The sequence below is a fragment of the Aspergillus ruber genome, assembly GCF_000600275.1.
Source record: "Aspergillus ruber CBS 135680 unplaced genomic scaffold scaffold00029, whole genome shotgun sequence".
NCBI classification, from domain to species: Eukaryota; Fungi; Ascomycota; class Eurotiomycetes; order Eurotiales; family Aspergillaceae; genus Aspergillus; species Aspergillus ruber.
Window position 1 is genome coordinate 310,207 of NW_024467325.1, and position 25,840 is coordinate 336,046.

Below are 25,840 nucleotides of genomic sequence, written 5' to 3' on the forward strand. Positions count from 1 at the left end.
TTCAGGGTGAGAGCTGCGTCTGTCGCCGACGAGCTAGCAGCATTCTACATAATGTGAGTATGTTCCTGGAGGTCAGCCTCGCCGAAACAATTGGTTTTGGTCCTCTAAGTTTGCTCGTTTGATAATCTCGTCTGGGTCTCAATCTGATGAGTGGCAACATCGTCGTAGAGATGGTGATTAACGAAGTGGATTCTGTCTGTATTGCGGTGCATACACACATCCCTATGCACGTCTCCCACTCTCACGATTTCTCCACTTGAAACACATGGGACTTCATTTTGCGAATTCTGATCATAAGCTTCTCAAAATCCACCCATGAGAAGTCCCTGGGCATTGTCGGGTTCTCCTTGGCTTGAAAATCGCGATAGTCGAGTAACCGCAGTTCCGAGAGAAACTTTTTGTCTGGGTATGTGATGCATAACGCTAACAGCCAAATATATGGAAGCCTCAAGTATTCCCTATATCTAACCAGCCACCACCACTTTCAAAGCGGATTAAGCCATTTTGACAGACTTGATCTGGTATCGCTTCCCTTTATTGGGTAAATTGATGTCTCAGAAGGCGTCAGTGGGCTAATGCAGCCTTGACGATTAAAAGGCCTTCGCTTTCTTCCGGTATTGCGCCGCCATAAATCTTGAGCAGTTTCTTGGCCAACATTTCCAAAAGCCCGGCCGTGGCCGCCGCAGTCGTTAATGAGAACTTCCCAAACATGTTGTTGGTCTTGAAAACCGGCTCGTTGTCAATTTTCGGAGGCTCTAGAGGACTGTAGGGAAACGATTTTCTTATTTGCGAAATATCCAATGCGATTCGAGCGGAGCAGAAATTGGGAATGTTCAGCAAACAACCAAGAGACCACGATAATCTTGAGCAAGGTTGCCCAGTCAATTCACAACTAGTAAGAGCATATCACCCCCGGAGTGATTACTGATGGCATAGAGGCCCTCGACGAAGAGGAATATCGTTCTTTGCAGTGCAGAAATATCTTCATTTTAAAGCAGCTTAATGACTCTCTATGGTGTGGGTGCCTCTTAATTGAAAAGAAGATCATCGAATGAGAGTGTCCTGTTTGATGTAAATTTATCTTGTCATACAGGCTGGAAAGACATCCTAGAACCTATGGCTTCCAACAGATTACCTTCACAAGGTCGGAGACCAGTGCCGTTTTCGAAGCTAATATGGAACACCATCGGATCCTGAAGTCGGGATGCTAATCTTAAATCTTTTCTTTAAAATAGATGCCATCTAAGCATTGATAGGCAGACTTATGCAGTTCAGCGATACTGCGTGATTTGCCGGTTCTAGCATCGGAAGGAATCAGGCAGATGGGGATTGTGACCTTGCTGGAAAAGCTTTTTCTCATAGTACTTGAATTGACGTTCAATTGCATCACGATAGACTTCAGTCAGATCTGGTGAAGCCTGGTAATCCAATTTATATCCGGAAGATTTGAGCAGTAAATTAGGAATTGGAGGTCGATGTGGCAGCCCTATCTTATTAGCAAAAAGTCCTGATGAACATACATAGAAAGAGTTCTAAGGGTAGGAGGGTGAAAAGGTGTTTGCTGCTCAGATAGACTTGAGAATGCATTCGTACTCCACGTGAGCCTGAAAGATTTTCAGAAAGAGGAATCTCCCTGGGGCACCATTGGCGCTTGGATGCTTCTCTCCAGCTCCTACAGAATGACACGGTTTAGAAAAACGATCAACGATATCTACTTTGAGTGGTATGCACAAGAACTTCATTCTGTGATGAAGCTTCTCAAAGCTGGGCATTCGAAAAAGAAAACGGCTGTTTTCGTTATCGACGATTTGTACAGGATTTCTCAGGCTCAGGGGGAAAGGCAAATGCTTCTGGCTGTTTCAGGACTGGAGAGTTGCATATGACGGCTTCACGCTTTTATGTAGTACATCTGAGATAGCTGGGCCTATCGAGTCACTGTGCATTGGGTCACTGGTAATAGACTTGGCCGTGCAATCCACCCGAGTTTACCGGAAAGTTGGAAGAAGGCGCAAACTGATACTGATGATACCCTTTGATAAAACCGATGCAATGCTGATTTAAGGCGAGGGTCTAGTTTAATGTTAATGTACATCTAGTCTTTTGAATAGCTCATCACATAGTTGGAAATATATTGATCTTTCCTGAACAGATGATATTGATGTAGTAGGTTACAGCTTTCGACATAAATATACATTGTCCGTGTTCCATCGCCATCTACCATTATCGATATAACCCAGAGCTTTACCATGCTGGCTTTCCCGCGTCCTCCCCTGCACCTTCGCGGGCCCTGTCTCCAGCTTCGATATAACTTCGAAGCCCATCTTTTCTGATGCGCATGGCCTCTTCGATCTCAGCCTCGCCTTCTTTGAGAAGGTGCTTACCACGGGTAAGGTCGCCTCGTTGCTTCTGTTTTTCCTCTTCGACTCTTTTCTCGCGTTTTGCAAGGGCCTTTTCACGCTTCTCCCTGTCAGCTCTCTTCCTGTCGAGCTCTTCTTGTTGCTCTGCACTCATGTGTTCTTGTTCCGGCGCTGCTGGCAAGGTAGATATGTATGTTTCGATAAGTGAATCGCGTACTTGAGGACTAAGTGAGATGTAGCGGATGTCGGTGATGATAGTAGAGGGAAGCGCATGGATGGTCGATGAGCGATTTAGTGATTGCAAAGGAACAGATTTTAGCAGAGCAGAAAGATCTGATTTTCTTGTGCTCTCGGGAAGCTTCAGTCGTGATATATGCTCGCGGTAGAACTTTTCCCGGTCTCTATCAGATAAATGTGTGTCCTTCATTTCAGACTCCTTTCTGTATTTGCGCTTGAATTCCGGCCAGTACAGCTTGGGCGTGGCACGCTCCTGGAGGAAGGCCAGGTATTGGATCCGGGGGTCTTGTTTTTCTTGCTTTTGTTTGCGTTCCTTAAGGTCTTGGATGCGGTCACGGCTCCAATCTGACCATACCTCGCGTCGGGATTTCATATTCGGAAGCACCGTGTATCTGCTGTCGTCTATGATGTGACCTTCTTCGATAATATTCTCCCATGGCGAATAAGGATTGATACGGAAATCATCTAGCAGATCGCGGAAGAGTGCTACAGCATCCTCATCTGACAACGGGAGACCTTCAGCGCCCTCCTCCCAGCCTTCTTCGCCCGGCTCGCCGTATTCGCCAGGGTCAAGCCCGTATTCTTCACCCATGGCAGCAAGCTGGTATTCGATATCCTCTTCGGTAAATTCGACTGGTTGATCATCCTCCGTCTTTGCTCGTTTCGATGGTTGCTCCTCATCCTCTTCGTCTGTCACTTCCACCTCTTCATACTCATCGCTCTCATCTCCGCCCTCCACAGGAGCCTCACGTGCAACTGGTTCGGGTTCAGGTTTTGCAGGAACAGATTCCGGTTTTTGCGTCTCTGGTTCTACGCTCACTTCACCGCGTTCTCTGCGTTCTTTCTTCTCTCTTTCGATGCGATCGTACTCGATGACTCCCTTGAGGACCTCTTGAGGGAATTTCCAGAAACTTTCGTTGCTCTCAGTATTATAAACGAATCTCCTCTTAAGCTTAGTTTTCACCAGTACCCACGATTCGCATCCGGGTATAGCATGCTTCGACTTTGGTCTGTCCTCTGGCCCCCGAGATCTGCGGTCTTGGTATGCTTTCCCACCCCGGAAGCCTCCCCGAGTCTGACCTTGGTGAGGATGATGCTGAGCTCCTGGGAATCCACCCCCGAATCCAAAACCCTGCGGAACGTATGGTGTGGACGAGAACGGCGGTAGTGTATCCGGTGTGAGAAGTGGTGCGGTTTCTGTTGCGGTCGGCTGCGATGAGGTAGGAAGCGGTTGCGGCCGCGTATAAGTTGATTGTTTTGTTTGAGAATTATAGTAATACCGGTGACCTGGCGATACGTTAGCAATAATGGCAGATTATCACAGCAATCAATCGCGACCAACCTGAAGGGGCCTTGTGTTCCGTCCACCCTGGCGGTAATGGAGGAGGCGCCGTATAGGTCGATTTGAGCATTTTGTGGCCAGATAACAAGATAATTGAATAATAAAATGCTAATAATACAAGAATAGCATCATGAGCTGGTAAGTTGTTGTCTGTTGCGATCAGAAGCTTACGGGCTTTTGGTGGTTGGTCCGAGCTTGGCGGAGAACGGCGGACGCGAATTGCCTACTGGGAGCTCACCACCGACCTCATCATCGGCCCCAGCTGTTTGGTGCCCATTCTCCTCCACAATACTTGCCATCCTTCAATCCCGTTCTTTTCTTCCTCCGCTGTTAACAATATTGTTTCTTTTGGTTTATTATTCCTCCTCTTGACAAATAATCCAAGATGTCGCGGAGATACGATTCTAGAGTACGTTCATCCCGCCATTTCGTCAGATGGAAAGCTCCCGCTAACTAGGTGTCTTTTGTTCGCTAGACCACCATCTTCTCCCCCGAAGGACGACTCTACCAGGTCGAATATGCGCTGGAAGCTATTTCCCACGCCGGTACCGCACTAGGAATTCTTGCCAATGATGGCATCGTCCTTGCTGCCGAGAAGAAGGTGACCAGCAAGCTGTTGGAGCAGGATACATCGGCAGAAAAGCTCTACGTTTTGAACGAGTATGATATACCTCTCATTGAGAAGAAAATGGAATGTTTAGTTGGGCGTTGTGCTAATACATGATAGTAACATGATCTGTGCCGTTGCCGGTATGACTGCAGACGCCAACATTCTCATCAACTACGCCCGCCAGGCCGCCCAGCGCTACCTCCTCACCTACAACGAAGAAATTCCCTGCGAACAGCTCGTCCGTCGCATGTGTGATCTCAAGCAAGGTTATACTCAACATGGTGGTCTCCGTCCGTTCGGTGTGTCGTTTATCTACGCCGGATACGACCACCAGCAACAGTTCCAGCTGTACCAGAGCAACCCCAGTGGCAACTACGGTGGATGGAAAGCTACGAGTGTGGGAGCCAACAACGCAAGTGCGCAGAGTCTTCTGAAGCAGGACTTTAAGGAGGGTTGTGATCTGAAGGAGGCTTGTGCTATGGCTGTTAAGGTTCTGAGCAAGACTATGGACTCGAGCAAGCTGAGCAGCGAGAAGAGTAAGTGGACATGCATGATAATGAATTTCAGTTGGCAATATACTGACGGGTGGTCTCTACAGTCGAATTCGCAACAGTTGGAAAGACCAAGGATGGGAAGATCTTCCACCACCTGTGGAACGCAGACGAGATCAACGGTCTCCTGAAAGAACATGGGTTGGCCAAGGTTGATGACGAGCCCGAGGCTGGTGAAATAAAATAAAATGAACGCTTGTCTCTTTCCGTCGGCTATGTTTGAGCAGTTAATTCCTCCCGTTACCTGAGATTCTGAACTCGGAAGACTTGGGTCCCCGCTATTAGATGATATTTAGGGATATTGCATTCCATGAATGAATGAATATGATACTAAATTATGCTATTGAGACGCCTCTATTGTACATCCAACCCGGTAGATTTTCAGCCCAGTAATTACACGTGATCGTATATCATACTAAACCCGTTTTGGAAATATCATGTGATGGATCCTCTATGGCTTCCAACGTCGAGCCTACCGCACACAGTTCATGGATTAGACACTGGCATATACAGCGATACTCAATCTCTCTGTCTCAATTAAATCGGTACTGTCTATGGAAGGTATTCTATTTCTCTACGAGTATTCCCCCTTTTGCATCCTTATTATGGCTGTTCTGTGCCGAACCGCTCGTCCAGAATACAAGCGCTTATGATGTGGACCTCTTCGAATTGCAATGATTTACAATCGTTCGTTCTTTTCCAAGAATAGGAACTTCGATTGATATTGCTTTTTATGAGACTGGTTTCGAATGAAATCAACACTTTTCCTCCAATCATTATATTAGGGCCTGTCAATCCTAACATATTGCCGCAAACCACGGACCAAGGGACAGAAATGCATATGGTGAAACACGACACAAGGTGACAAATACAAGAAATATGTTGCAAGAAAAAATCGCCAAAGGGGGGAATAGCGCTCAGAAAAAAAGAAAGCGGGAAATTAAACGGAACAGGAACAAAATGGACGACTGGACAGACGGCTGAGATGCGGCTCACAGCGCTCTGCTTTTGTCTTCCCGGTCTTTCTGAAGTTTCATGATTTCTTGGTCCAGCAACCGTATCATGTCTTGCGACTTCTCGATAGAGGCCACCAGTGTACCTCCGTCGCGTCTCCATCGCTGCACCCGTTCACATTCGGCGCTTCGCCGACGATATTTGATTTCAATCTTCTCACAGATGCGGCATAGTGTCTTCACGTTCTCGGTCTTATTCACGAGTTTCATGCCGCACGTCTCGCCGGTTCGATATTCATAGTTGCACTGGTGGGCAAAGCTCGTCCAACTGAAGTCCCCACACACAAATCTTTTCTGGTTGTAAAAGCACATGACTAAGGGGTCGGTCAGTGGTGTCCTGTACTGGTCCTCGGCTCAACTTACTTCTTGTTGATGTAGTGTCGTCGTTTCAGAGTTTGTTTTGTATGCTGTTGGTTGGTCCTGGCAGCCGGATCGTTGGATGAATCGGTTGGCTAAGCGTGAAGGTTTGTTGAAGCTTGCAGCTCGGCATAAAACCGAAACACTTTTTGCTATGTGAAAGGGTCTCCTATCCTGTAATGGACTCAAAGGTGGATAAGTCTGGAACTGAATGCGATTGAAGCTCTGTATCTGGGAGTCTCGAGGGCTCTATTTATGTTCTTACAGAGGCTCTCATGTCGACATTTCTGCCCGCACGCTGCTGATCAATGGTCTCTATGCGTGATGCTTATCGTCTATGCCTACTCATCACAATATTTCGCATCACTTCTCCGAGATACTCCGCACGGTTGGCCACCATGTACTCGGATGGTGGAGACACAAGATTTTCACGGCATTTCTCTTGGGACTGCATCAATCACTGGTCGAAATGTAGCTGCATGTATCCTGCTACATTGGCCGTTGTGGCAATGGCTGTCTCGAAAATGTCTATTGAAGGTCTGGAAATTTTCTCATTCGCCAGAATTACCCTGGCATCCTTGGGATTAAGCTGCTGCTGCCTTGGACATTGGGCTGTTTCCCCCCTCTTGTCCATCTGCTTGCACTTTGCAGGAATCCATTTTTTAGATGAATTCCCATATCCACTTACTGAACCACAGATCATGCATCGTTGGGTTTCTGATGCCAGCTGTCATGTCGTCTTACACATTAGAGACTTCCGGCCAGGGGCAACCTTGCATCCGAGACGCCTGTGCTTTGCATCCTTTCCATAGTTCCTTGTTTTGGATATCGATGCTGTCTCTCCCGCCCTCATGCAATCACTCGTCGGCAAACCAATCAATCTAGACTTAGTGATGCTGTGTCCATTGTTTGGGTCAGGCATCCAAGGGTGATTGAGCTCCACCAGGATCTACGCACGTTCCCTATCCATTGCTTTTTCTCTTTTCTTCTTTCTCTTTTCCCTATCTCCACTTTGCCGTCGCCTTCCATAAACTGTGGAGACAGACAGTCGCCTGGCATTGGGTCTCAGCATTGGACCGTAATCCTACCACAGGCAAGGATCCGGCCCTCCCTCCCATTCTCAATGAATAGGATGCACGCTTCCTGCATATCCGTCTCGCACATTCAATGCCTTTCTCGATCAATGTCCACCAACCGTCTATTTCGCAGGTGGCGGGGATGCGTCACTAGAGGATTTCGATTGGTATCCTTTGCATCTCTGGGCCACCACCATCTGCAATGATGTGATGAAAACAACATCCCATCCGGACGCATGTCATTCAGCTGATCTCTCACCTCTGCAGAGAGGGAATAATCCCGCATTCGCCCCCGCTCAGGTGCAGGGTTTGCCTCTTGTTTAGTCGCGGTTCTCGGCGAGGGCGATAGGAGACGATTGCTGTGCATCTACATGACAGAAATTGAGACTGTCACACAGTTCACCTCGGTTGGAGTACATGCGGCTACACTAAAACCCCGAGTCTTTCTGACGTGGCGTCTTTCGTCTGGTCATCGATCTTTGGTTCTGGTTATTGATAGGCAATGGTTACGTCGAGCTGAAAGCCATCACATCACAATGCGCAATGTCTAGACTACGTTCAGGGAACATGCATTACGTGTTTGAGAAGCGATATGAGCTGACAATTGGCTGTCTTCTGGAGGCTTCCGAATTGCTTCGGCCTGACTTTAACGGATTGATCCAAAACTGGATATCTGCTTATCCGCTTGTCCGGATGTCTTTTTCTTCCTGTTCTATTTTATTTTCACGGCCCCCTATCAACTTGGGCCTCGCTTCTCGATATGATGCAAGGCTACGGCCGGACCGGGTTGTCGACAATCACAAAGGAGTCAATTAGCGAGCCATGGTAGGATACCATTGCCAACTCAGCGGTCTCTGGTATCGGCTTGCATCCGGCAGGAGAAATGAGGACTCAACCAACCGTAATTGCTGTGGCACAGACGATCAGTCAATGTCTTGTCTCCTACTCGATTGGTAAACTTGCCTTCGTATTTGGGTGTTGACTATATGGATGAGCTCAGGACCCCTTTGGTCGTAACGATGGTACAGGACAAGGATCAAACTAAGTCGTTAACAAAGGATGCGGCACCGGAGAATTTTAGCCTGAGCAGTAATGCCACCCGTTCCATACGCACTGAAGATCGCCGACCTGGTCTAGTTACTAACAGCCTACCCTCATACTGAAGAAAAATGTTATTCCAGGCCATTCACTCCAACGTCGATTTTGGATTCGCGTACCCGCATAGGCTCCATACTGCTGGGTTTCTCGAACTCCCGTGATCATAAAGTCACCGTAGCTCCCGACACTTACTTATCTCAGCGACAAATTAAAGCGTGTATATCCATCTTCGAACTCCCAGGTAAAAAAGCGCATTACTACAAAACCAATCCAACGCAACCGGATTGGTCCACCACCGTACATAGACTAAATCTCTATCTTACACTGACACCCAATCAATTCCACCTAGCGTCCGCACTAATGCACTCCCCATGTCAAACACTTTCTAGACCCCGACACGGGGAGGACTGGCCATTTGCAAACAGAAACAGGAGGGTACTGTAGGACGGACTTTCCGATCTGCATCTCCGACAGCTGCAAGGCTCCCCACTCTTCAGCCCGGATTATAACGCCTTATGCTGGACGCTCTGACTCGATTCGATTATTTGGTCTTAGCCGGAATCTCGCACAAAAAGTGAGAAAAAAAGGAATGTGTATGGATGGCGAGGATGTTTGCATTGTCGTCACATTTTCTTATGCACATGGCTGCGCCGCATGAGCTGTGAGCTATTATTGGGACGTCGTACTGCGGATCTTGTGTATGGTTATTTCATAGACTCGATGGGATTACTATCTCCGCATAATTTTATGTTTAGTTACTGTCCGAATCTGAATGAGTCAATGTACGGAGTAAACGGAGAGCTGGAATGTAGAGTTGGCCACCCCGGTCATCTACGCATAAACACCATTTACAAGATACCATAACCCATTACCTCGACTCTGTAAAAGAGCATACTGAACGCACGACTCGGAAATAGCAACCAGGTACTTTTCTAGGGTTGCGTCGATATCACGTGACAAAAAGCAAGTTTGAGCTGGGTCTGGAGCGATGACGTCAAGATGATTACAGCATTCAAATGCGACCAACCTCTTTATCCAGTTCTTTTCTCTACCTGAACTCATTTTTAATCCGTATCACTCTCATTTTTTCATAGCAGATAATAATATCAAAGTCGATGTAAGTGTTTATGGTTATATTCACTGTCCCCTGCTAATCAATTCCAGCCCGGACTTATATATACTTTGTTAGCAAGTGAACCGGACCTTTGTACGAGGACAAGTCGTATCGTCGAGTCAACCGTCATCTTTGTGCCATCCTTTACAGTCACCATGTTCAAAAGACTCGCATCAATCAGCCAACAAGCCCAATCTGCCAGTCGGGTAGTGCAACGCCCCCTACCCCAGCTGCGAACACCTTTCGTCCAACCCACCCCAGCCGCAAGTACAACAGTCCAATTCAGCACCCACCCCGCCCTCCACACAACCAAGAGAGACGCCGGCTTCAGTCACAGCGAAGACTTCGATCGCACTGCGCTAGACCCTAAGCGCAACGAGGGCACAAAGTCTGGTACGGACAGTGAAGTCGCGCAGCACGGTGCGGCGTACGATCCCAGCCGGACGTCGCCGGAAAGTGAGATGGAGGGGATGGAGGAGGAGACACAAGCAGAGGGGGGACCGGCGAATCCGTTGGATGTGAGTGGTGCGAACCAAGAAGTGAACCAGTCGCGGGATCCGAGAGAGGGGATGGCAGATCGGAATGCGGATAGAGAGGGGCATAGCACGAGAGGGGTTACGCCGAAGGGGCATAAGGTTAAGACTAGGCCGTCGCAATAGATTGCTTTGTGGGGAGTGACGATGGTATTGGACATGTATGACATGTATTATAACGCAGTGTTTGTTAAGAGTTCATAAAGAAAATTATATCGTCCTAGTACGCCAAATTAGAGTCGTAAACAGATTCGAAAAACATATCCACCAAAACACCAGACTACTGCTTCTTCCCATACTTGATAATGTCACTACCATAGAGAGTCCAAACCTTCTCACTACCAGTCGGGACATCACCCTCCAACGCCTTTAGGCCAGCATTCACAGCAGCTTCACCAATAACATCTGCCTCTTGCGCCCAAGGATCTTTCAGACCAGAGTGAAGCTTCCCAACGTTACCAGCAACGAAGCGGACCACCGCTTCCAACGGTCTGCTCTCCTCCCGCTGACCAGCAATAATACCTGGACGGAGGATAACCATCCTCTCAAAGCCCAGCGCTTTGATATCCTCTTCAATCTCACCCTTCATGCGCGTGTACGGGATTGACGAGGACTTGTTGGCACCACTCGATGAGATGAGGACATACACCTTCGTACCAGCATCACGCGCCGCACGCGCCATCTCAACATTCAAACCATGTTCAATCTTGTGCTGATTCTCAAATCCCCCAGCTGCAGCCTTTGTCGTTGCAAAGGATGAAATAAACATACTAGGCACCGGGGATAGCGCAGAGAGCTGTGGTGCCCATTTCGAGGTATCATCCGCGACAAAGGTTGTCAACTTGGTCTGCGGCGCGGAACTGGCAGCCTGAGGAGTACGCCGCGAGATGGTGTCGATACGGGCGATGGACGTATTGGCAAGCAAGCTGTTGAGGATGTGGGTTCCCTTGTCCCTTGGTTAGCGATCCATGTTATAACGAGATGACATTATGATTCCGTCGATAGGGGCAGAAAGGGGGAGTAAACTTACCACCATCCCGGTGCTTCCGAGGAGAGCGACGTTAGCCATAGTTGAAGGATGAGGATCCAGTGGAACTGTGAGTGAAATGTGTGTAGAAGCGCAATAGATTAAAGCGAGGATGCAATGTCCAATAGCTGCCGGTGCCAAGATGACGTTGCTGATGAAGGAAGCGCACTACTCTCGATTTGGAAATGAATGAACCCTGAGGCATCAACAAATTTGCCCCTCACGTGCGCTGAGTAATGCGGAGATCGGCCGAAAGCGGAGGGTTCTGCCGGGAGCTTCCGCCCAGTCACGCTATCGATAACGAATTGCGTGATCTAAGCTAACCATTTTGGGAAAGCCCTGGGGAAATTTTTCTATACGGGATTTGACTCTTTCTTCCCCTCCTTGCCAATTGCCATTCTTCGTCTTGTCATATATAATTCTAACGGTATCGGTTGTGTGTCCGATATCCTGACAACTATTCACACAATGGGCTCTGCATCTCCAGCCCTATCGGCCCTCAGTGGCCCTACCTATGTGACTGCGCAGTCACTGGTTCAACAAGTCGCCTACTTGCTTAGCGACAAGATCTTCACCTACTCCCCGGAGACCTTCAATCTCGATAATGCGCTGAAGGAATGGGCCGCTGCCCAGGAAGCCAACGCCAATGGCGAGACCACCGCTGTCAAGTCCATGGAGACCCGCCAGGGTGCTGGTAACATTGCTCTGGGATACCTCTTCTCGCAGGACTTTGATTTGAAGAAACGCCACGTTCCCCAGGGTATTGTCGCGTCGTCGGCTACTCTGCCGTACATGCGCGCTGCTTTGGAGCAGCTGTCGTTGCTGTATTCGGTGGCTAGCCCTGTTGCGGCTCATGTGGCGGCTGTCGACTATGCCGGTGAGGAGGGGTTGGTTTCGGACTATGCCTCTGCTCTGTCTCTTGCGGAGGAGCTGGGACTTGGCTTGGTCTCGAGCGCTTCTGCTCACGAGGCTCAGCACATGGCTCTGCTTACGACTCTTCTCTCTTCCGTCCTCCCTTCGATCCACATCTACGATGGTGTCCGCGTCGGCCGTGAGACCACCCGGGTTATTGATGTCCTGGGCCAGTCCAGTCTTTCGAACACATACGAAGCCGTGCGGAAGTCCCTTGAGGACTCTCGCAGCCGTCACCTCGACGCCCAGGGCAAGCTGCTCCAGCTACTTCAGTCTTTGAATGGTGAGCTCGGCACCGACTATGGTCTTTTCGAATATCACGGCCACGCTGAGCCTGTCTCTGTCTTGGTTGCTTTCGGTACTGTCGAGGCTACTCTTACTGCTCAGATTGCTCGCTCGCTCGCCAAGGATGGCGTCCGTGTTGGTGTGATCAACGTCCGTGTCTACCGCCCATTCGTCGAGGAGGAATTTCTGCGCGTCCTTCCCCAATCCGTCAAGACCGTTGGTGTTCTTGGCCAGGTCGCCAACCAGCAGGCTGTCCAGGAGTCTAGCGTTCGTTCTGCTCTCTACGAGGATGTTCTCGCGGCATTGACCTTCGCCGGCCGTGAAAAGACTCCCTCTTGCATTGACATCAAGTACCCCCGCTCCCAGACCTGGGGCTTGATCAACACCGCTGCTGCTTTCCAGCTCGTCCACGAGAAGCCCATCGTCCAGTCTGAGAACCAGGCCACGCCTTTGCAGCTGTTCGACCCCTCCACCGTCCAGGAGTACACCTTCTGGGATGTCGACAGCTCTGCGTGCGTTGATGCCGCTACTGTTCTCTCGGAGGCTCTTGCGTCTGACTCGTCCAGCAATGTCACAACTAGCCAGACCTACGACAACCTGGTCCAGGGTGGTGCCATCCGCGTGGACATCCGCAAGAGCGCTAAGACTTTGGATGCTCCTTATGCCGTGACTGCTGCTGATGTCGCTTATGTTGGCGATGTCAAGCTCCTGAATGATGTTGATGTTCTTGCTTCCGTCAAGGACAACGGCAAGCTCATCGTCAACGCCCCCGGTGTCAAGGATGATGAACTTGAGAAGAAACTCCCTGTCACTTTCAGGCAGGCTGTTGCTCTCCGTGGTATCTCCCTCCACCTTATCGACACCTCCGAGGTCGAGGCTGCTCAGCAGCCCCTTGTCCTGCAAACTGCTTTCCTGCGCATTGCTGGCCAGGAGGGCGTTGCCAAGAAGCTTGGCAACACCGAAGCCGTCGAGAACGTCACCAAGGAGCTCGAGAAGCAGGTCCGCCAGGTTGAGATCCCCGAAGCCTGGAGGACCCCCGAAGAGGGCACCGAGGCCCCTGAACTCCCCAAGGACCTCTCCCCCAACAGCTTTGTGGCCTTCGACAAAAACGACCACGAGCCTCCCACTCTCCTCAGGGACTGGCAGACCGTTGCCATGGGTCTGTCCTTCAAGGAGGCCTACAACGCGAAGCCTGCTCTCCGCCCTGACCAGCCTACCAAGACTTTTACCGTCCATGTCAAGGAGAACCGTCGTCTCACTCCTGTCACCTACGACCGTAACATCTTCCACATCGAGTTCGACCTCGGTGACTCTGGTCTGAAATACGACATCGGTGAAGCTCTCGGTGTCCACGCCGAGAACGACCCCAAGGAAGTCGAGGATTTCATCCAGTACTACGGCCTCGTCCCTGAAAACATCGTCGAAGTCCCCAGCCGCGAGGACCCCGCTGTTCTCGAGAACCGCACCGTCTACCAGGCTCTCATCCAAAACGTTGACCTCTACGGTCGCCCGCCCAAGCGCTTCTATGAGGCTCTCGCCGAGTTCGCCACCGACGAGAACCAGAAGAAGGACCTCCTCACCCTGGGTGGTCCCGAGGGCAACACAGAGTTCAAGCGCCGCGCTGAAGTCGACACCGTCACCTACGCGGACATCCTCCTCGAGTACGACTCCGCCCGCCCAGCCTTCCACGACCTCATCCGCATCATCGGCCCCTCCAAGCGCCGTGAGTACTCCATCGCCTCGTGCCAGAAGGTCACTCCCAACTCCGTTGCCTTGATGATCGTCGCCGTCAACTGGACCGACCCCAGCGGTCGTGACCGCTTCGGTATGGCCACCCGTTACATGAGCCGCCTCCGCCCTGGCACCCCTGTCACCGTCTCCGTCAAGTCCAGTGTCATGAAGCTGCCTCCCAAGTCCACCCAGCCGCTCATCATGGCTGGTCTGGGAACTGGTCTCGCACCCTTCCGCGCCTTCGTACAGCACCGCGCTCTCGAAAAGGCACAGGGTAAAGAAATCGGTGCTGTCCTGCTGTACATGGGCTCTCGTCACCAGCGTGAGGAATACTGCTACGGTGAGGAATGGGAAGCCTACCAGGAAGCCGGGGTGATCACTTTGCTTGGCCGTGCATTCTCCCGAGACCAGCCGGAGAAGATTTACATCCAGGACCGCATGCGTCAAAGCTTGCCTGAGATCATGCAGGCCTACATTCGTGAGGAGGGAGCATTCTATCTCTGCGGTCCTACCTGGCCTGTGCCTGACGTTACCGCCGTGCTGGAGGAGGCTATTGCTGCCGAGGCGAAGAACAACGGCAAGAAGGTTGAGACCCGCAAGGAGATCGAGAAGTTGAAGGATGAGGAGCGTTATGTTCTTGAGGTTTACTAGTGGCCTTGTTGATGAGAAAAAGCGTTTATATATGATATGCATGACTTGAGCGCTCTTTTTATTCCTGTTATGATAGATCATGCTTTTTAACGTGTTTATGATGATCTTTCAAAATGTCCTTTTTTTCTATAAAATAGAGCTAGATGTCTTCAATTCCTATTCTGGTTTCGATCCCATCGTTCCTACCAAAAATTTCTCAATATCCCGATCCCCGATACATACTGTCCCTTGCAAACCAAAGCGCCGTCCTATCATCCTTATGTCTCACCCTAACATCCACCCCAAACTCCTCCAACGCCCTAACAACCGCCAATCGCCCCTTCATAGCCGCAATCAAGCCTGTGTACCCAGACTTGTCCTGCCTATTCGAAATCCCTTCTCAATACTCAATGATAAACCTCACAGTCTGGGGTTAGAAGGAGGTATATTCATTCCTCGCAGCCCATATCAGAAGTGTCCGGCCATGCTTATCTACATTTTCAAGCACCGTGTGTGCCTTAAGAATACCCAGATACCCTCTTTGCGCGGAGTAGGAAGCTGCTGTGCAACCTTGACAATCTATCCACGTGATATCAATACCTGGTTGCTGGAGAATTAAGCATGCTATTTTGGCGCGGCCGCGCCAGACAGCTGCTAAGAGTGGGGTGCGGTGGTAGCCGTCCTTGCTGTTGCGATAAGCAGCCTTGTACTCGAGTAGTAACTCGACGATTGATTGGTGGCCGTTGAAAATGACTGCGTGGAAGGGTGTTTGGCCTCGGTATATTCCACGTTTGATTTTATATCGCAATGTTGGGAAAGGAGGCGGACGACTGCGTGGTGACTGCTGGCGGTTAGGTATAAAAGTCGTAGTACTTAAGCCTGTTTACGGCTTACTGCTGTAAGTAAGACCTCGTCTGTGATAGTGTATAAAGCATCTTTTTGTTGCAGGAGCAATTCAGCCATCCTGTCGTGTTCTGGGCTAAGGAGAGCAGCTTCCAAAGGAGACGACCTGGGACGATAGTAACGAATTTTGAGGCTGATAAGCTTGTGTCCAAGGAGACGCACTATAACATACCCTGGATGATAAACCATGATCATGGCATTTCTGTCTGAACAGAATGTGGTCTTGTTAGGGTTAACCTCATCATTTTGGAGAAGTAACCGCATAATTGGTGATCCTCCCTTCATGTCACTATCTTCAATGGTGTCTAGGCCATTGGGGATGTTTGGATCAGCCTTGAGACCCAGTAACAAATTAACAATAGACAAGTGTCCACCAAACACTGCTGCATTCGGCGGTGGTCCGAGCCATTTGTCATTAGTATTCACACCCACACCCCGAGCGACCAGTGACACCACCGCAGACTCATCATAAAGATATGCCGCCAGTGATAGCTTACAGCGAACAAACTTTGGGAATACGGGGCCCATGTCTAGAAACTTGCGCAGTCGCAACATCTCCCAACATGTATGCTTCCTCCCCTGATGCAATACAGAAAGCTCACACACAGCTTGGATGTACGAACAAGTAACCCTAGTGGCGCTGGGTTAGCCCCTACAGTAGCCATCGGGTCGAATGCCCCTATCCTAAAGTAAATGTTCAATGAAGGCTGGGTTTTTACCATGACAGTCCAGCTCTTTCTGCAGTTTCTGGGGAAAGAGCTTGATCACATAGTCTCTGCTTACCAGGCCTGCTGGCATGCAGGGACTGCATGCTTCGAATTCCTTGAAAATAGACAGGGTCATAGAGATTTGAATTTCTATGTTTGAAGGACGATCGTTAGTACTCATTGGTATGGGGGACTCGTAGTACTCACTGCAGACCAGCTTTATATCCGCCCTTTCATTGGAAATGGTATCGCTCCAATTTTTTTTTTTTTGGAAGAGTAGCGTTGAGCATTGACTCCAATATTTCTGTGGGGGGAGTCATGAAACCTCAGCATCAAAGGGGTCTTTGAAAGCTGATAATAAACGACAGATCTAACTAACTTAACAGGTGAAAACCACTTTATATTCTAATTCTTTAGAAGTGCTTTATAGCTCTGACTTGCTATCGGGAAATGGATAGCCAACCAATTCCCAAGCTTCCTTGATCTCATCCCCATGCTTACCAGCATTCTTGATGATGAGATCAGCAAACTCCTTGAATGTGGCGTCTCTGCCGAGTTTACCACCCGTAAGAGCCTTGTACCAAATAGAACCAATACTTTTCCCAAGCATACCCTCCAATCTTAGTAGCAGCAAGGTAAAAAGCACGGTTAGGGATACCAGAGTTAATATGGACACCGCCATTATCCAGAGAGATGTCAAGCTTCTTAAAGTCTTTCCAATGAGCTAGCTGATTGTCTTTTCCAATACGGTCATCATCATATGCTGTTCCAGGGTTCTTCATATCGCGAAGAGCGCTGCCGTTAACACCTGCTGTCCAGATTCCTTCCCCAATCAGCCAGTTGGACTAGTCAACAGTTTGAGGATTGTCGGGATCTTCAGCGTATTGCTTGACCATTGTGGCAAAGACATCTGCAAGTGACTCATTAAGAGAACCGCTTTGGAAAGTATAGTTAAGCGGACTCGTGTATTGCACCACACCGTGTGTATACTCATGAGCCATGACATCAAGCTCGTCAGTGAAGCCATTGAAGAGTATACCGTCCCCATCACCGAACACAAGCTCTCGCGAATCTTCTGCATCTGACCAGCTCGAGCTACCGCGGAAAAAGCGCTGGAATTGCTATTCTTGTCGCCTTTCCTTTTCTTTCGTTCCGCGTCTTCATCTTGGTCTCCTTTACGCTTATTGGCGAGCTGCCATTCCAGAATGCATTGTTAAAATGCACCCCGAAATGCACAAAGCTGTCGAGTGGCATACCTCTGCTGTTGATAGAATTACGCTGGAAGAACTTAAAGAAGAAATCATAAGTCTTCTTTAGTCCAATATAGCACTCATTTGCATTCTTGGTTGGATCTTCTGCTTCACTAATCAGGGCTCCACCTTCCTTAATCGCGATCTTGTCACGGGGAGGGGGATCATCCCGGGAATTTTGCGAATCATAGACCGTACGATTCAATTGGTGAGTAGGTCTTGCGACTGTACGATGCTTAGCATCATATGCAAGTGTGGATAAAGCTGCCTCCCGTTCTTCTGCTGTTGCAGCAGTCCGAGCAATTGTTCGTGGATGTAAGGTGGAATAATACCTTCAGAGGGCGACTGCCGCTGTGCTGATACAATGGCTTCGACACGGGAGCTTTGAAGGTGCTTTGAATTTTCGAGGGTAGACTGGCAAGCATGGATAACATGTTGTGGTGTCTTCCCTTTTTCAACAATAGTTTTGAGTAAATACTCTGGGACAATGCAGCAACAAATAGTCATTCTCATGTTCACCTAGGGCTGGTTGATAGAGATAAGTTGAGGAGGCTTGCTATATGTTCTTGATTTTATTACAAAATAAATGAACTGTTTCTCCTAGAGGGTGGCGCTCTTCCGTTTTAATAGACCCTGACCTAAATAGTCACTAAATAGGTCATTTCAACGTATCACCCTATGATGGCTGGCTGCTGATAATGATAATTCGTATGAACCCTTATCTAACTCAATGCTGAATTCCGACGGAATCAACGCCTGTAAGTAGCTGTCACATGAGACAGTTAAAACGTCAGTCTCATATTCCCGAATCGGAACTATGGGTTAGTGTCAATATTGCCGTATTTATCCCCAAGCGCATGGCACCCAGAACACCCGTCAACAGAATCAAGATACAATCTGGCCGACATCAAACCACCAGGTCTCGTTGAGGGCAAGAATACATAGATTCAATACCCTCAACGGGAGTAGTATAGGGCAACCCATACCGGGCACATGCAATCAGGTAGTCACTTTTGGCAAAAGAAAATGTGACATTTACCTGAGCTGTCGACGCTGTGGAAATTCCCTCCATGGATGCAGTATTGAAAAGCACCCCAGTAATCATTCTCAAATTGAATGAGAAGTGTCGCCCATTCAGAAGACAATTTTTCATGTGGAGACATGCAAGGAAAACACAGCTCACTGGTTTTGAGCACCGAGTCAAGTAAGTTGTAGAGATTCTTGCAGCTGAGGTACAAGCATATCCGGCTCGATAATGACAGATAATTGAAAATCTAGAGAAGGATTCCTAACGGAAAATCGAGCAGTATCGGCTCTGAAGGTAGGATATTGAAGGAAGTACTCAAAAGCCGACGTATGACTTGAATACCGGCTATTAGCCGCATGCCGAGGCATATATTAGGTTAACATAGCTCTGTATTTCAAGCCAACTTGGTCAATAAAGCCAGTTCCTTCAGTTATTTAGTGTCTTCGAATATGAAATAGATTTAGACCGGAGCAATAGTTAATCTCGACGTCGCGGATTTGCCCTCGATCCATCTAGCAGCTGGAACATCGCATATAATGAAAGAGGACGCATTCCGGAGAAGTAACTTGCGTTCTGTATGGATTCCGGGTGGGTTGAGAGGGTTTGATCTGGACACATGCTGAGACTAGATACAGTGTGTGTGTGCATGTGTGTGAACTTATACGTTATTTGTTGTTTGACTGTATTCTCTATTCTCTCATACAGTGACCTTGTTAGGCTGTGGTGGTCAACTCCCCAAGTAATCCATTGGAGTTAATAACTTATTTCAACTCGGAGCAAGTCCTTTTGGTGGGAATGAATGGTTGGTTGGGTGGCCAAACTACATGTATATAACTTCCGCGCAGAAAATGAGGGTGGTGAGGTGCATGACCTACTAGCTATAATATAGTAATAAGTCTTTATTGTGAAGTGGCCAGTAATTATCATGTACATTCATAGTTAATGTGAGGTTCCAGTCTTTCATGAGGATGAGGCTGAGTAGCACAATCGGCACTGGTCTTAATCTTACAGGGCAGTGATAGGTAGCATTTACTACTTGTAATGAGACGGCTTTGACATCGCTCATACGGCTCGACGCTCCGTATAAGACTGATAGTGACAGACGACATCGACATTAGTAGAGCCCTGTCGTACAGTAGTTATAAAAATCCCCTTCATCCTCTATATAGGCTTTCCTTTTCTTTTCTACTCCAGACTCGATATATTCGTCGATGGCTACAATATGTTATGTTGTTCGACACCAAGAAGACCTACTAAGAAACTACAGTTACGCTCAATCACGATAAATTCCAAGAATTGTACTTTGTATTAGTTGTAAGATGTCCGCCCATGAGAGCAAATCAATGAACGATGATCCTACAAACTCGGACACCGAAGAAAACTCAGATGAATTCCCCAATGGTGGTTGGCAAGCATGGAGTGTAGTACTCGGCTCATGGTGTGGCATGGTTCCTTCTTTTGGGCTGCTCAACTCGGTTGGTGTCTTGCAAGCATGGCTGGCCGATAACCAACTGAAGGACTATTCGGATTCCTCCATTGGGTGGATCTTTGGTGGTTTTTAACTTCTTTCTCTATGCCATGGGCATACAGATTGGTGAGCCCATCCAATGCCAATCATAGTACCATCATATTGGTTTTTCAGGCCCTATATTCGATGCCCATGGCCTCAAGTATATCCTGATCCCGGGATGCATAAGACTTGTATTTGCACTCATGATGTTTAGCCTTTGCGAAGAGTACTGCCAGGTCATGCTCGGATTTAGTCTGCTTGGAGGCGCAACAGCTTCCATGGTCATCACCCCCAGCATCACCTGCGTCACGCACTGGTTTTCCACCGTCGCGGTCTAGCACTCGGATCGGCAACCACGGCAGGCGGATTTAGAGACATTATCTTCCCCATAATCATCACAAATCTCCTTGATTCGGTCGGATTCCCATGGATCATTCGTATAGTCGGCTTTGTCCCGGGGGTGTTCTATCTAGTCTGTGTTCTTCTTCTCAAAACCCGACTTCCTCCAAAGAAGGCCGGTGCCAGAGTAGACCTCAGGGCGTTACGCAAAATCTCGTTTACCACTCTGTTGGTCACAATTATTCTCGTCGACTTTGCCCTGCTCGTTCCACTGACTTATATCCCCTCGTAAGCCATTGCACAAGGCATGGATTCTTCCCTGGCATACCAACTCGCCTCGATTCTCAACGGTGCTTCGATCCTCGGCCGTGCGCTTCCAGGCTACTTTGCTGATCAGTACGGTCGATTAAACGTGATGGCTCTGACTTTATTCTGCGCCATCTTTACCCTTGGTCTGCGGTTGCCCATTCAGTCCAGTATCCCGGGCATACTCGCCTATACCGTACTCTTTGGGTTCTGGAGTGGTTTAGCAATCAGCTTAAACCCCGTCTGTGTCGCGCAAGTCTCCCGTACGGAGGATCATGGGAAACGATACGGAACGACGTATTCGCTTGTTAGTATCGGGGCGTTAGTGACTGTGTCGATTGCTGAGGCGATTCTGAGGGCTCAGAATGGGAATTATCAGGCTGCTATCTTGTTTGTTGGATTGGCGTATGTGCTCGCTTTTGTATTGTTTGTGCTTGCACGGGGGATGTGTACTGAATGGAGGTTGAAAAGAGCTTTCTGACTTTGTACATTATACAATTAGATAAACAACAACCGAGACCCGCTTACCTAGCCTCTATAGACTCAGAAGGAACAGACAATCAAGACTCAAACTTCATCTCCTCATCCCACCATTCTTGGAATATCCTCAACCTCTTCGTCCGCTCAACACCCATCCGTCTCCCTGTCCTCGTCTTCAAATAATCAGCCCATTCAATTCATACACAGGGCAGAATGCACATACCTTCATAAAATCCACCAACCCCTCCAACTTCCCACTAATATGCTCTCTCTGGCTCTCTAGCCCATTATCTGGCTTCTTCGCACCCCCAAACGCAAAAGCGCGCCCGATCCCCGTGGCTCCTATCGCATCTAACCGATCCGCATCCTGCACGACACCTAATTCCCGATGTTGGTTTAGAATCCGCTGTAATCGCGCGCGGTCTTTCATTTCTGTGGTGTAGGAGATGTTGCTGGCGATTATTTGGACTTTGGTAGATAGTTGCGGTGATGCACCGGCGCTTGAGAGGATGGAGGCTATTTGGACTGTGGCGCTTTCGCCTGCTTTGACGTACTTGTGGTCGCCGATGTCGTGGAGGAGGCTGGTTTTATTAGTATGGTGATTGAATATATGTTTAGGCTCGGGGCCAATTCTCACGCGCTTAAAAAGACAACTAATGGATCGTATTCGATTGCTCCATTTTCGGTGTTAGAACACTCAGCATCCAGAATCCGTCGCGAAAGCGTCAAAACACGGAGGATGTGTTGAAAGTCGTGCGATAAGTCATATTGCGACATGTATTCCTTCACCGATTCCGCGACAGAAACCAGCAACGCCTGATTCCTAATCAAAACATCCTGATGAGTTTGCGACAATGCATTCTGTAGGTCATCGAGAGTCGTCTCTTGACAGAGGGTACTGATTGTGGTGGTGGCGGTCGTGGTAGTGGTGGTAGTAGTGGTAGTCATGACTGGTAGGCAAGCTGAGTTGAGCTGAGAAGAGGCCGAGAATCACCGGTGGGAGGTGTGTTCCCGCGACAGATGCAGATGCCAGATATATTAAATATGTGAGTTTCACTCAGCTCGCAATGCCAGCTGTCCATTCTTGCTTTTTGTCCTTACGTCGGTCTCCTTGCATTCCGTCTGTCTATCTACACCGTGTATGTCCTTATCAATGTCAATGGCTGTCCGGGATAAAGTTACGGTGGAACTTTAGCATGCGGAAGAGTTGGGTTATGTGGTTGGCTGGCTGGCTCGCTGGCTGAATAATGCACGGAAGAGTATTAATAGCGAGTATCTAGTTATATTCAAAGGGTATCTGCTATGTACTCTAACTTTTGAACCGACCCAGACCGTCAACTTTTATGAATTCATAAACATAACGACGTACATATGGCATATCACATAATCAATCATGTCCTCCCCACTGCGCCCAGCTTGGTCTTCCCATAGGCCCCTCCATGTGCCTTTCTCATCTCCAATGCACGTCGGTACGGTGGTGCCGTCGGTGGCTGAACCGGATCCAAGCTAACATGGTCGGGAGGCAGGGCATATGACGCATCCGAGTCCCAAGCTGAGAGATCTCCACAGGCGATGAATGAGGGTATCCAGCGGTTTTCCACAGCGAATCGCTTTTGTTCAGGAGAGACGACCTGGTCCGCGTCGGAGCGTCTTGTGCGATGCGAACCTGCGTGTAACATACGGGTTTGCGTGCCGTGGTTTGAATCGATTGCAGGGACTGCTGCTTCTCTTGTCGGTACTTGACCGTCAACTTCGTGGTCTTCATCCATCATCTCGACTCCTACGTTGCCATTGGTTGACACGGGCTGTGGTGCCGCGGCTCCGCCAAAATAAGGATTTTTTAATGCGTCCACGCCTTTCAGCTCGTGATGAATAGCTGGGGGAATGAACCCTTCGCAAACCACGAATGCTTCCAAACTACTCGCACGACTGCTTCTCGGCTTGGCGACGCTCACTTTCTCGAAGACGGTGCGCAGCTGAGCATACAGGAGATCGACATCACGGCCACGGAAGATCTTCGCGACAAACTTGCCTCCAGGGCGGAGGACACCCAGTGCCAGGTTCAGCGCTGAGTAAAGCAGCTGCGATTGAATGTAAATATCCAGATCATGCAGACCAGTCACGTCGGGCGCGCCATCGGAGATAACAAGATCGACGGGATTTGGTTGTCGCACAGCAGACGGAGATGAGTCGGACGAGTCGTACGCTTCCGGATCCAAAGCGCGAAGGAGAAGAGGAATTGTAGACGGATGCGTGATATCGGCCTTCAGTGTAGTAATACCCTCAAGCGGCGCCATAGGCTGAAGGTCAATCGAGACAATCTTGACATTCTCCCTTGGCTTCAACTTTGCAGACTCATCCTCTTCCCCCTCCCCCTCATCCTCATTCTCACCAGCTCCATTTTCCGCGCTCTCCAACGCCTTCTTCTCCTTCCTCTTCTTCTCAACCCACGCGCGACGCCCAAAGCTCTCGCCCTTAATTAACACCCGGCTCAGCACTTGACTCCAGCTACCCGGGGCAGCGCACAGGTCCACGACTCGGGTGACTTTCTCGGGGTTTTCATGCTCGAAGAGATCGAATTGTTCGTCGACTTGGATCAGTTTGAAGGCGGATCGGGCGCGCCAGTTTTGTTCTTTGGCGAGACGGTAGTAGGCGTCGCGCTTGTCTTTTGAGGATTTACCCATTTTAAATGCGATTAGTGATTTGTGATATAGGAATCGTTGAATTCGAGGCAGTAGAGTTGGTGGTGGAGGGGTGAATTTTGGAGGAGATTATGTAATGTCTTGGCATCCGCGGAATATTTGCCCTCGTTCGGTTGAAGTATAGAATGCGATTAGTTCTGTCTCACTGGGATGTGATTAATGGATGCTCAGAGAACTATAATATCAATACGCTACCTTCGCCCTATTCAACTTCAATCTACTTGGCGTCATGGCTTCTTTTTGGCCCATTGGTTCGATATCTCTAATTTCTTCCGCCATTGGACGACGATGCCGTTGCTCAGTCTCAGCTGATCCTAGTCAGATCTTGACATTGGCGCTGGAAGGATTTGTTTGCCAAAATCATGTCTCTGGTCCGTCCGTCGTGGGCTTGTCATGGCGGGTTCTATCCATGAATATGTCGACCAGTTTGTCTTTCAAGAGTCGAAAGCGAAGGAGTACTTTTGCTTCTTACAACTTTCTCACATTTAGCGGTCAAAGGAAAACTAAGCTGTTGTTAAGAATGGTACATCTTGGTTATCTACCTAGACTAACATCCCTTTAGTACTAGGTAATACGATGGGGAGGGGCATAAATAACACGCATCTCATTTACGCCTACCCAAATGGTAATGGCTTCATACAAAGACCAGCGTCAGCTCGTTGAACAGCCCAACATGGCGAATACCAAATGGATGATGTTGTAAGATACTTAAAGTGTAAACTGGGAAAACATGCGTCCATTCCACACCAACAACAGCGGGGCTTGCCGTTTGCACAAGTTGGGCGTTGATAACAACGGAGCAAGCCAGGGAACAGTGGCGACAGAAGAATCTGGTTGGTGTCATTCTTCATTATTGACTCCAGTGCCAGGCGTTCCCTATACCTGCAGACCGAAAGAGAGTGGAGCTGCAATGAGTGATCTAAGAAATAAGTCAGGAAAGCATTTTGGTATTACCATTAGTAAGTCCAAGAATCCAGTGCTCGGTTCAAGATCAAACTGACCTTGCAATGCAAAAACCCAGAAGCCAAGGTGCCGCTAGTCACTCCACGGCTTCCATGAGGCATTACAGAAATGTCTTCACAGATAATGTAACAAGAGGTCAATCCTAACATACTAGTAAGACTTGTATCTTCCTCTTGATCGAACGAAGAATGATAGACAAAGTTCGACAAAATTTTAAAATAGATGCTTTTGGAAGAGAAAGCGACTGTAAGAATAAGCGGATTGTCAAAAGATGGAACTGAAATAACTAGTAAAGCAATACTTTCACACAACACGCAAGAGTAAATTAGGGCGGATATGAAACAGCTTTACATGCGATTTTATTGAACACCAAGTAGCTGCCACCTTTATCCCAAGTTGACAAAAAGCAAGGGAAATTTGATAGGAGATGGGCGTCATGAGCTGTGCATTATGGAAGGGGATCGGTATATCGCCCGGTCTAATTCATGGTCGACAGAATCACAACTTCGACCCACACGCTGCCCCCGTCTCACTTTTTCAATTGATTGTAATTGTTAACTAATCTCCCTCAACATCTCAACATAGCTCTTGCGATAGGTGACCACGAACTAGCTATGGAAGTGTGGGAGAAAGTTTGGAAAGGCGATCTTGACTGGCTTGACTCGGACGATTCCATTATTGATGAATGCCACGGGCTCAATAGCTAGAAGATATTAACGAATTGATATTCCTATCTAAACCCACTAGTAGCCATCGACGTGAATATCGAATCTGGAGAAG

General features: G+C 48.7%; 13 protein-coding genes across 13 annotated transcripts; 6 read left to right on the forward strand and 7 right to left on the reverse strand.

Annotated features, from left to right (window-relative positions):
* Positions 1 to 2,241: 2,241 nt before the first annotated feature.
* On the reverse strand, positions 2,242 to 4,006 carry EURHEDRAFT_405532 (FF domain protein; the record flags this gene model as incomplete). The annotated part of the gene is made up of 2 exons (XM_040780390.1): positions 2,242 to 3,881; positions 3,937 to 4,006. The coding sequence occupies 2 exons, from the start codon at positions 4,004 to 4,006 to the stop codon at positions 2,242 to 2,244; spliced, it is 1,710 nt and encodes a 569-aa protein (XP_040635838.1).
* A 178-nt stretch (positions 4,007 to 4,184) lies between these two features.
* pre9 (proteasome core particle subunit alpha 3) lies at positions 4,185 to 5,450 on the forward strand. Its single transcript, XM_040782799.1, has 4 exons — positions 4,185 to 4,345; positions 4,412 to 4,596; positions 4,664 to 5,082; positions 5,145 to 5,450. Exons 1-4 carry the CDS (start codon positions 4,322 to 4,324, stop codon positions 5,282 to 5,284), a joined length of 768 nt encoding a protein of 255 aa, XP_040635839.1. The 5' UTR covers positions 4,185 to 4,321; the 3' UTR covers positions 5,285 to 5,450.
* A 639-nt stretch (positions 5,451 to 6,089) lies between these two features.
* Positions 6,090 to 6,422, reverse strand: EURHEDRAFT_517968 (uncharacterized protein; the record flags this gene model as incomplete). Its single annotated transcript, XM_040786618.1, has 1 exon — positions 6,090 to 6,422. One exon carries the CDS (start codon positions 6,420 to 6,422, stop codon positions 6,090 to 6,092), a length of 333 nt encoding a protein of 110 aa, XP_040635840.1.
* A 72-nt stretch (positions 6,423 to 6,494) lies between these two features.
* EURHEDRAFT_205551 (uncharacterized protein) lies at positions 6,495 to 7,455 on the forward strand. The gene has a single exon (XM_040777955.1). The coding sequence runs from the start codon at positions 6,776 to 6,778 to the stop codon at positions 7,277 to 7,279; it is 504 nt and encodes a 167-aa protein (XP_040635841.1). The 5' UTR covers positions 6,495 to 6,775; the 3' UTR covers positions 7,280 to 7,455.
* A 2,138-nt stretch (positions 7,456 to 9,593) lies between these two features.
* On the forward strand, positions 9,594 to 10,491 carry EURHEDRAFT_205602 (uncharacterized protein). The gene is made up of 2 exons (XM_040777956.1): positions 9,594 to 9,758; positions 9,806 to 10,491. The coding sequence occupies exon 2, from the start codon at positions 9,911 to 9,913 to the stop codon at positions 10,412 to 10,414; it is 504 nt and encodes a 167-aa protein (XP_040635842.1). The 5' UTR covers positions 9,594 to 9,758; positions 9,806 to 9,910; the 3' UTR covers positions 10,415 to 10,491.
* Positions 10,492 to 10,568: 77 nt separating this feature from the next.
* Positions 10,569 to 11,357, reverse strand: EURHEDRAFT_380522 (uncharacterized protein; the record flags this gene model as incomplete). The annotated part of the gene is made up of 2 exons (XM_040779306.1): positions 10,569 to 11,234; positions 11,319 to 11,357. The coding sequence occupies 2 exons, from the start codon at positions 11,355 to 11,357 to the stop codon at positions 10,569 to 10,571; spliced, it is 705 nt and encodes a 234-aa protein (XP_040635843.1).
* A 351-nt stretch (positions 11,358 to 11,708) lies between these two features.
* Positions 11,709 to 15,080, forward strand: EURHEDRAFT_415863 (sulfite reductase subunit alpha). Its single transcript, XM_040782800.1, has one exon. It carries the CDS (start codon positions 11,784 to 11,786, stop codon positions 14,892 to 14,894), a length of 3,111 nt encoding a protein of 1,036 aa, XP_040635844.1. The 5' UTR covers positions 11,709 to 11,783; the 3' UTR covers positions 14,895 to 15,080.
* A 226-nt stretch (positions 15,081 to 15,306) lies between these two features.
* On the reverse strand, positions 15,307 to 16,304 carry EURHEDRAFT_380524 (ankyrin; the record flags this gene model as incomplete). The annotated part of the gene is made up of 3 exons (XM_040779307.1): positions 15,307 to 15,714; positions 15,768 to 15,882; positions 15,949 to 16,304. 3 exons carry the CDS (start codon positions 16,302 to 16,304, stop codon positions 15,307 to 15,309), a joined length of 879 nt encoding a protein of 292 aa, XP_040635845.1.
* A 603-nt stretch (positions 16,305 to 16,907) lies between these two features.
* EURHEDRAFT_517971 (M4 family metallopeptidase) lies at positions 16,908 to 18,240 on the reverse strand (the record flags this gene model as incomplete). The annotated part of the gene is made up of 5 exons (XM_040786619.1): positions 16,908 to 17,096; positions 17,158 to 17,328; positions 17,377 to 17,544; positions 17,663 to 18,015; positions 18,066 to 18,240. 5 exons carry the CDS (start codon positions 18,238 to 18,240, stop codon positions 16,908 to 16,910), a joined length of 1,056 nt encoding a protein of 351 aa, XP_040635846.1.
* Positions 18,241 to 20,103: 1,863 nt separating this feature from the next.
* On the forward strand, positions 20,104 to 21,396 carry EURHEDRAFT_517972 (MFS general substrate transporter; the record flags this gene model as incomplete). Its single annotated transcript, XM_040786620.1, has 4 exons — positions 20,104 to 20,314; positions 20,403 to 20,522; positions 20,609 to 20,788; positions 20,903 to 21,396. 4 exons carry the CDS (start codon positions 20,104 to 20,106, stop codon positions 21,394 to 21,396), a joined length of 1,005 nt encoding a protein of 334 aa, XP_040635847.1.
* Positions 21,397 to 21,475: 79 nt separating this feature from the next.
* On the reverse strand, positions 21,476 to 22,343 carry EURHEDRAFT_463465 (HD domain-containing protein; the record flags this gene model as incomplete). Its single annotated transcript, XM_040784883.1, has 3 exons — positions 21,476 to 21,568; positions 21,619 to 21,976; positions 22,033 to 22,343. The coding sequence occupies 3 exons, from the start codon at positions 22,341 to 22,343 to the stop codon at positions 21,476 to 21,478; spliced, it is 762 nt and encodes a 253-aa protein (XP_040635848.1).
* A 289-nt stretch (positions 22,344 to 22,632) lies between these two features.
* EURHEDRAFT_415866 (tRNA methyltransferase TRM7) lies at positions 22,633 to 24,114 on the reverse strand. Its single transcript, XM_040782801.1, has one exon. The coding sequence runs from the start codon at positions 24,077 to 24,079 to the stop codon at positions 22,787 to 22,789; it is 1,293 nt and encodes a 430-aa protein (XP_040635849.1). The 5' UTR covers positions 24,080 to 24,114; the 3' UTR covers positions 22,633 to 22,786.
* Positions 24,115 to 24,203: 89 nt separating this feature from the next.
* Positions 24,204 to 24,743, forward strand: EURHEDRAFT_205638 (uncharacterized protein). Its single transcript, XM_040777957.1, has one exon. It carries the CDS (start codon positions 24,327 to 24,329, stop codon positions 24,657 to 24,659), a length of 333 nt encoding a protein of 110 aa, XP_040635850.1. The 5' UTR covers positions 24,204 to 24,326; the 3' UTR covers positions 24,660 to 24,743.
* Positions 24,744 to 25,840: the final 1,097 nt, after the last annotated feature.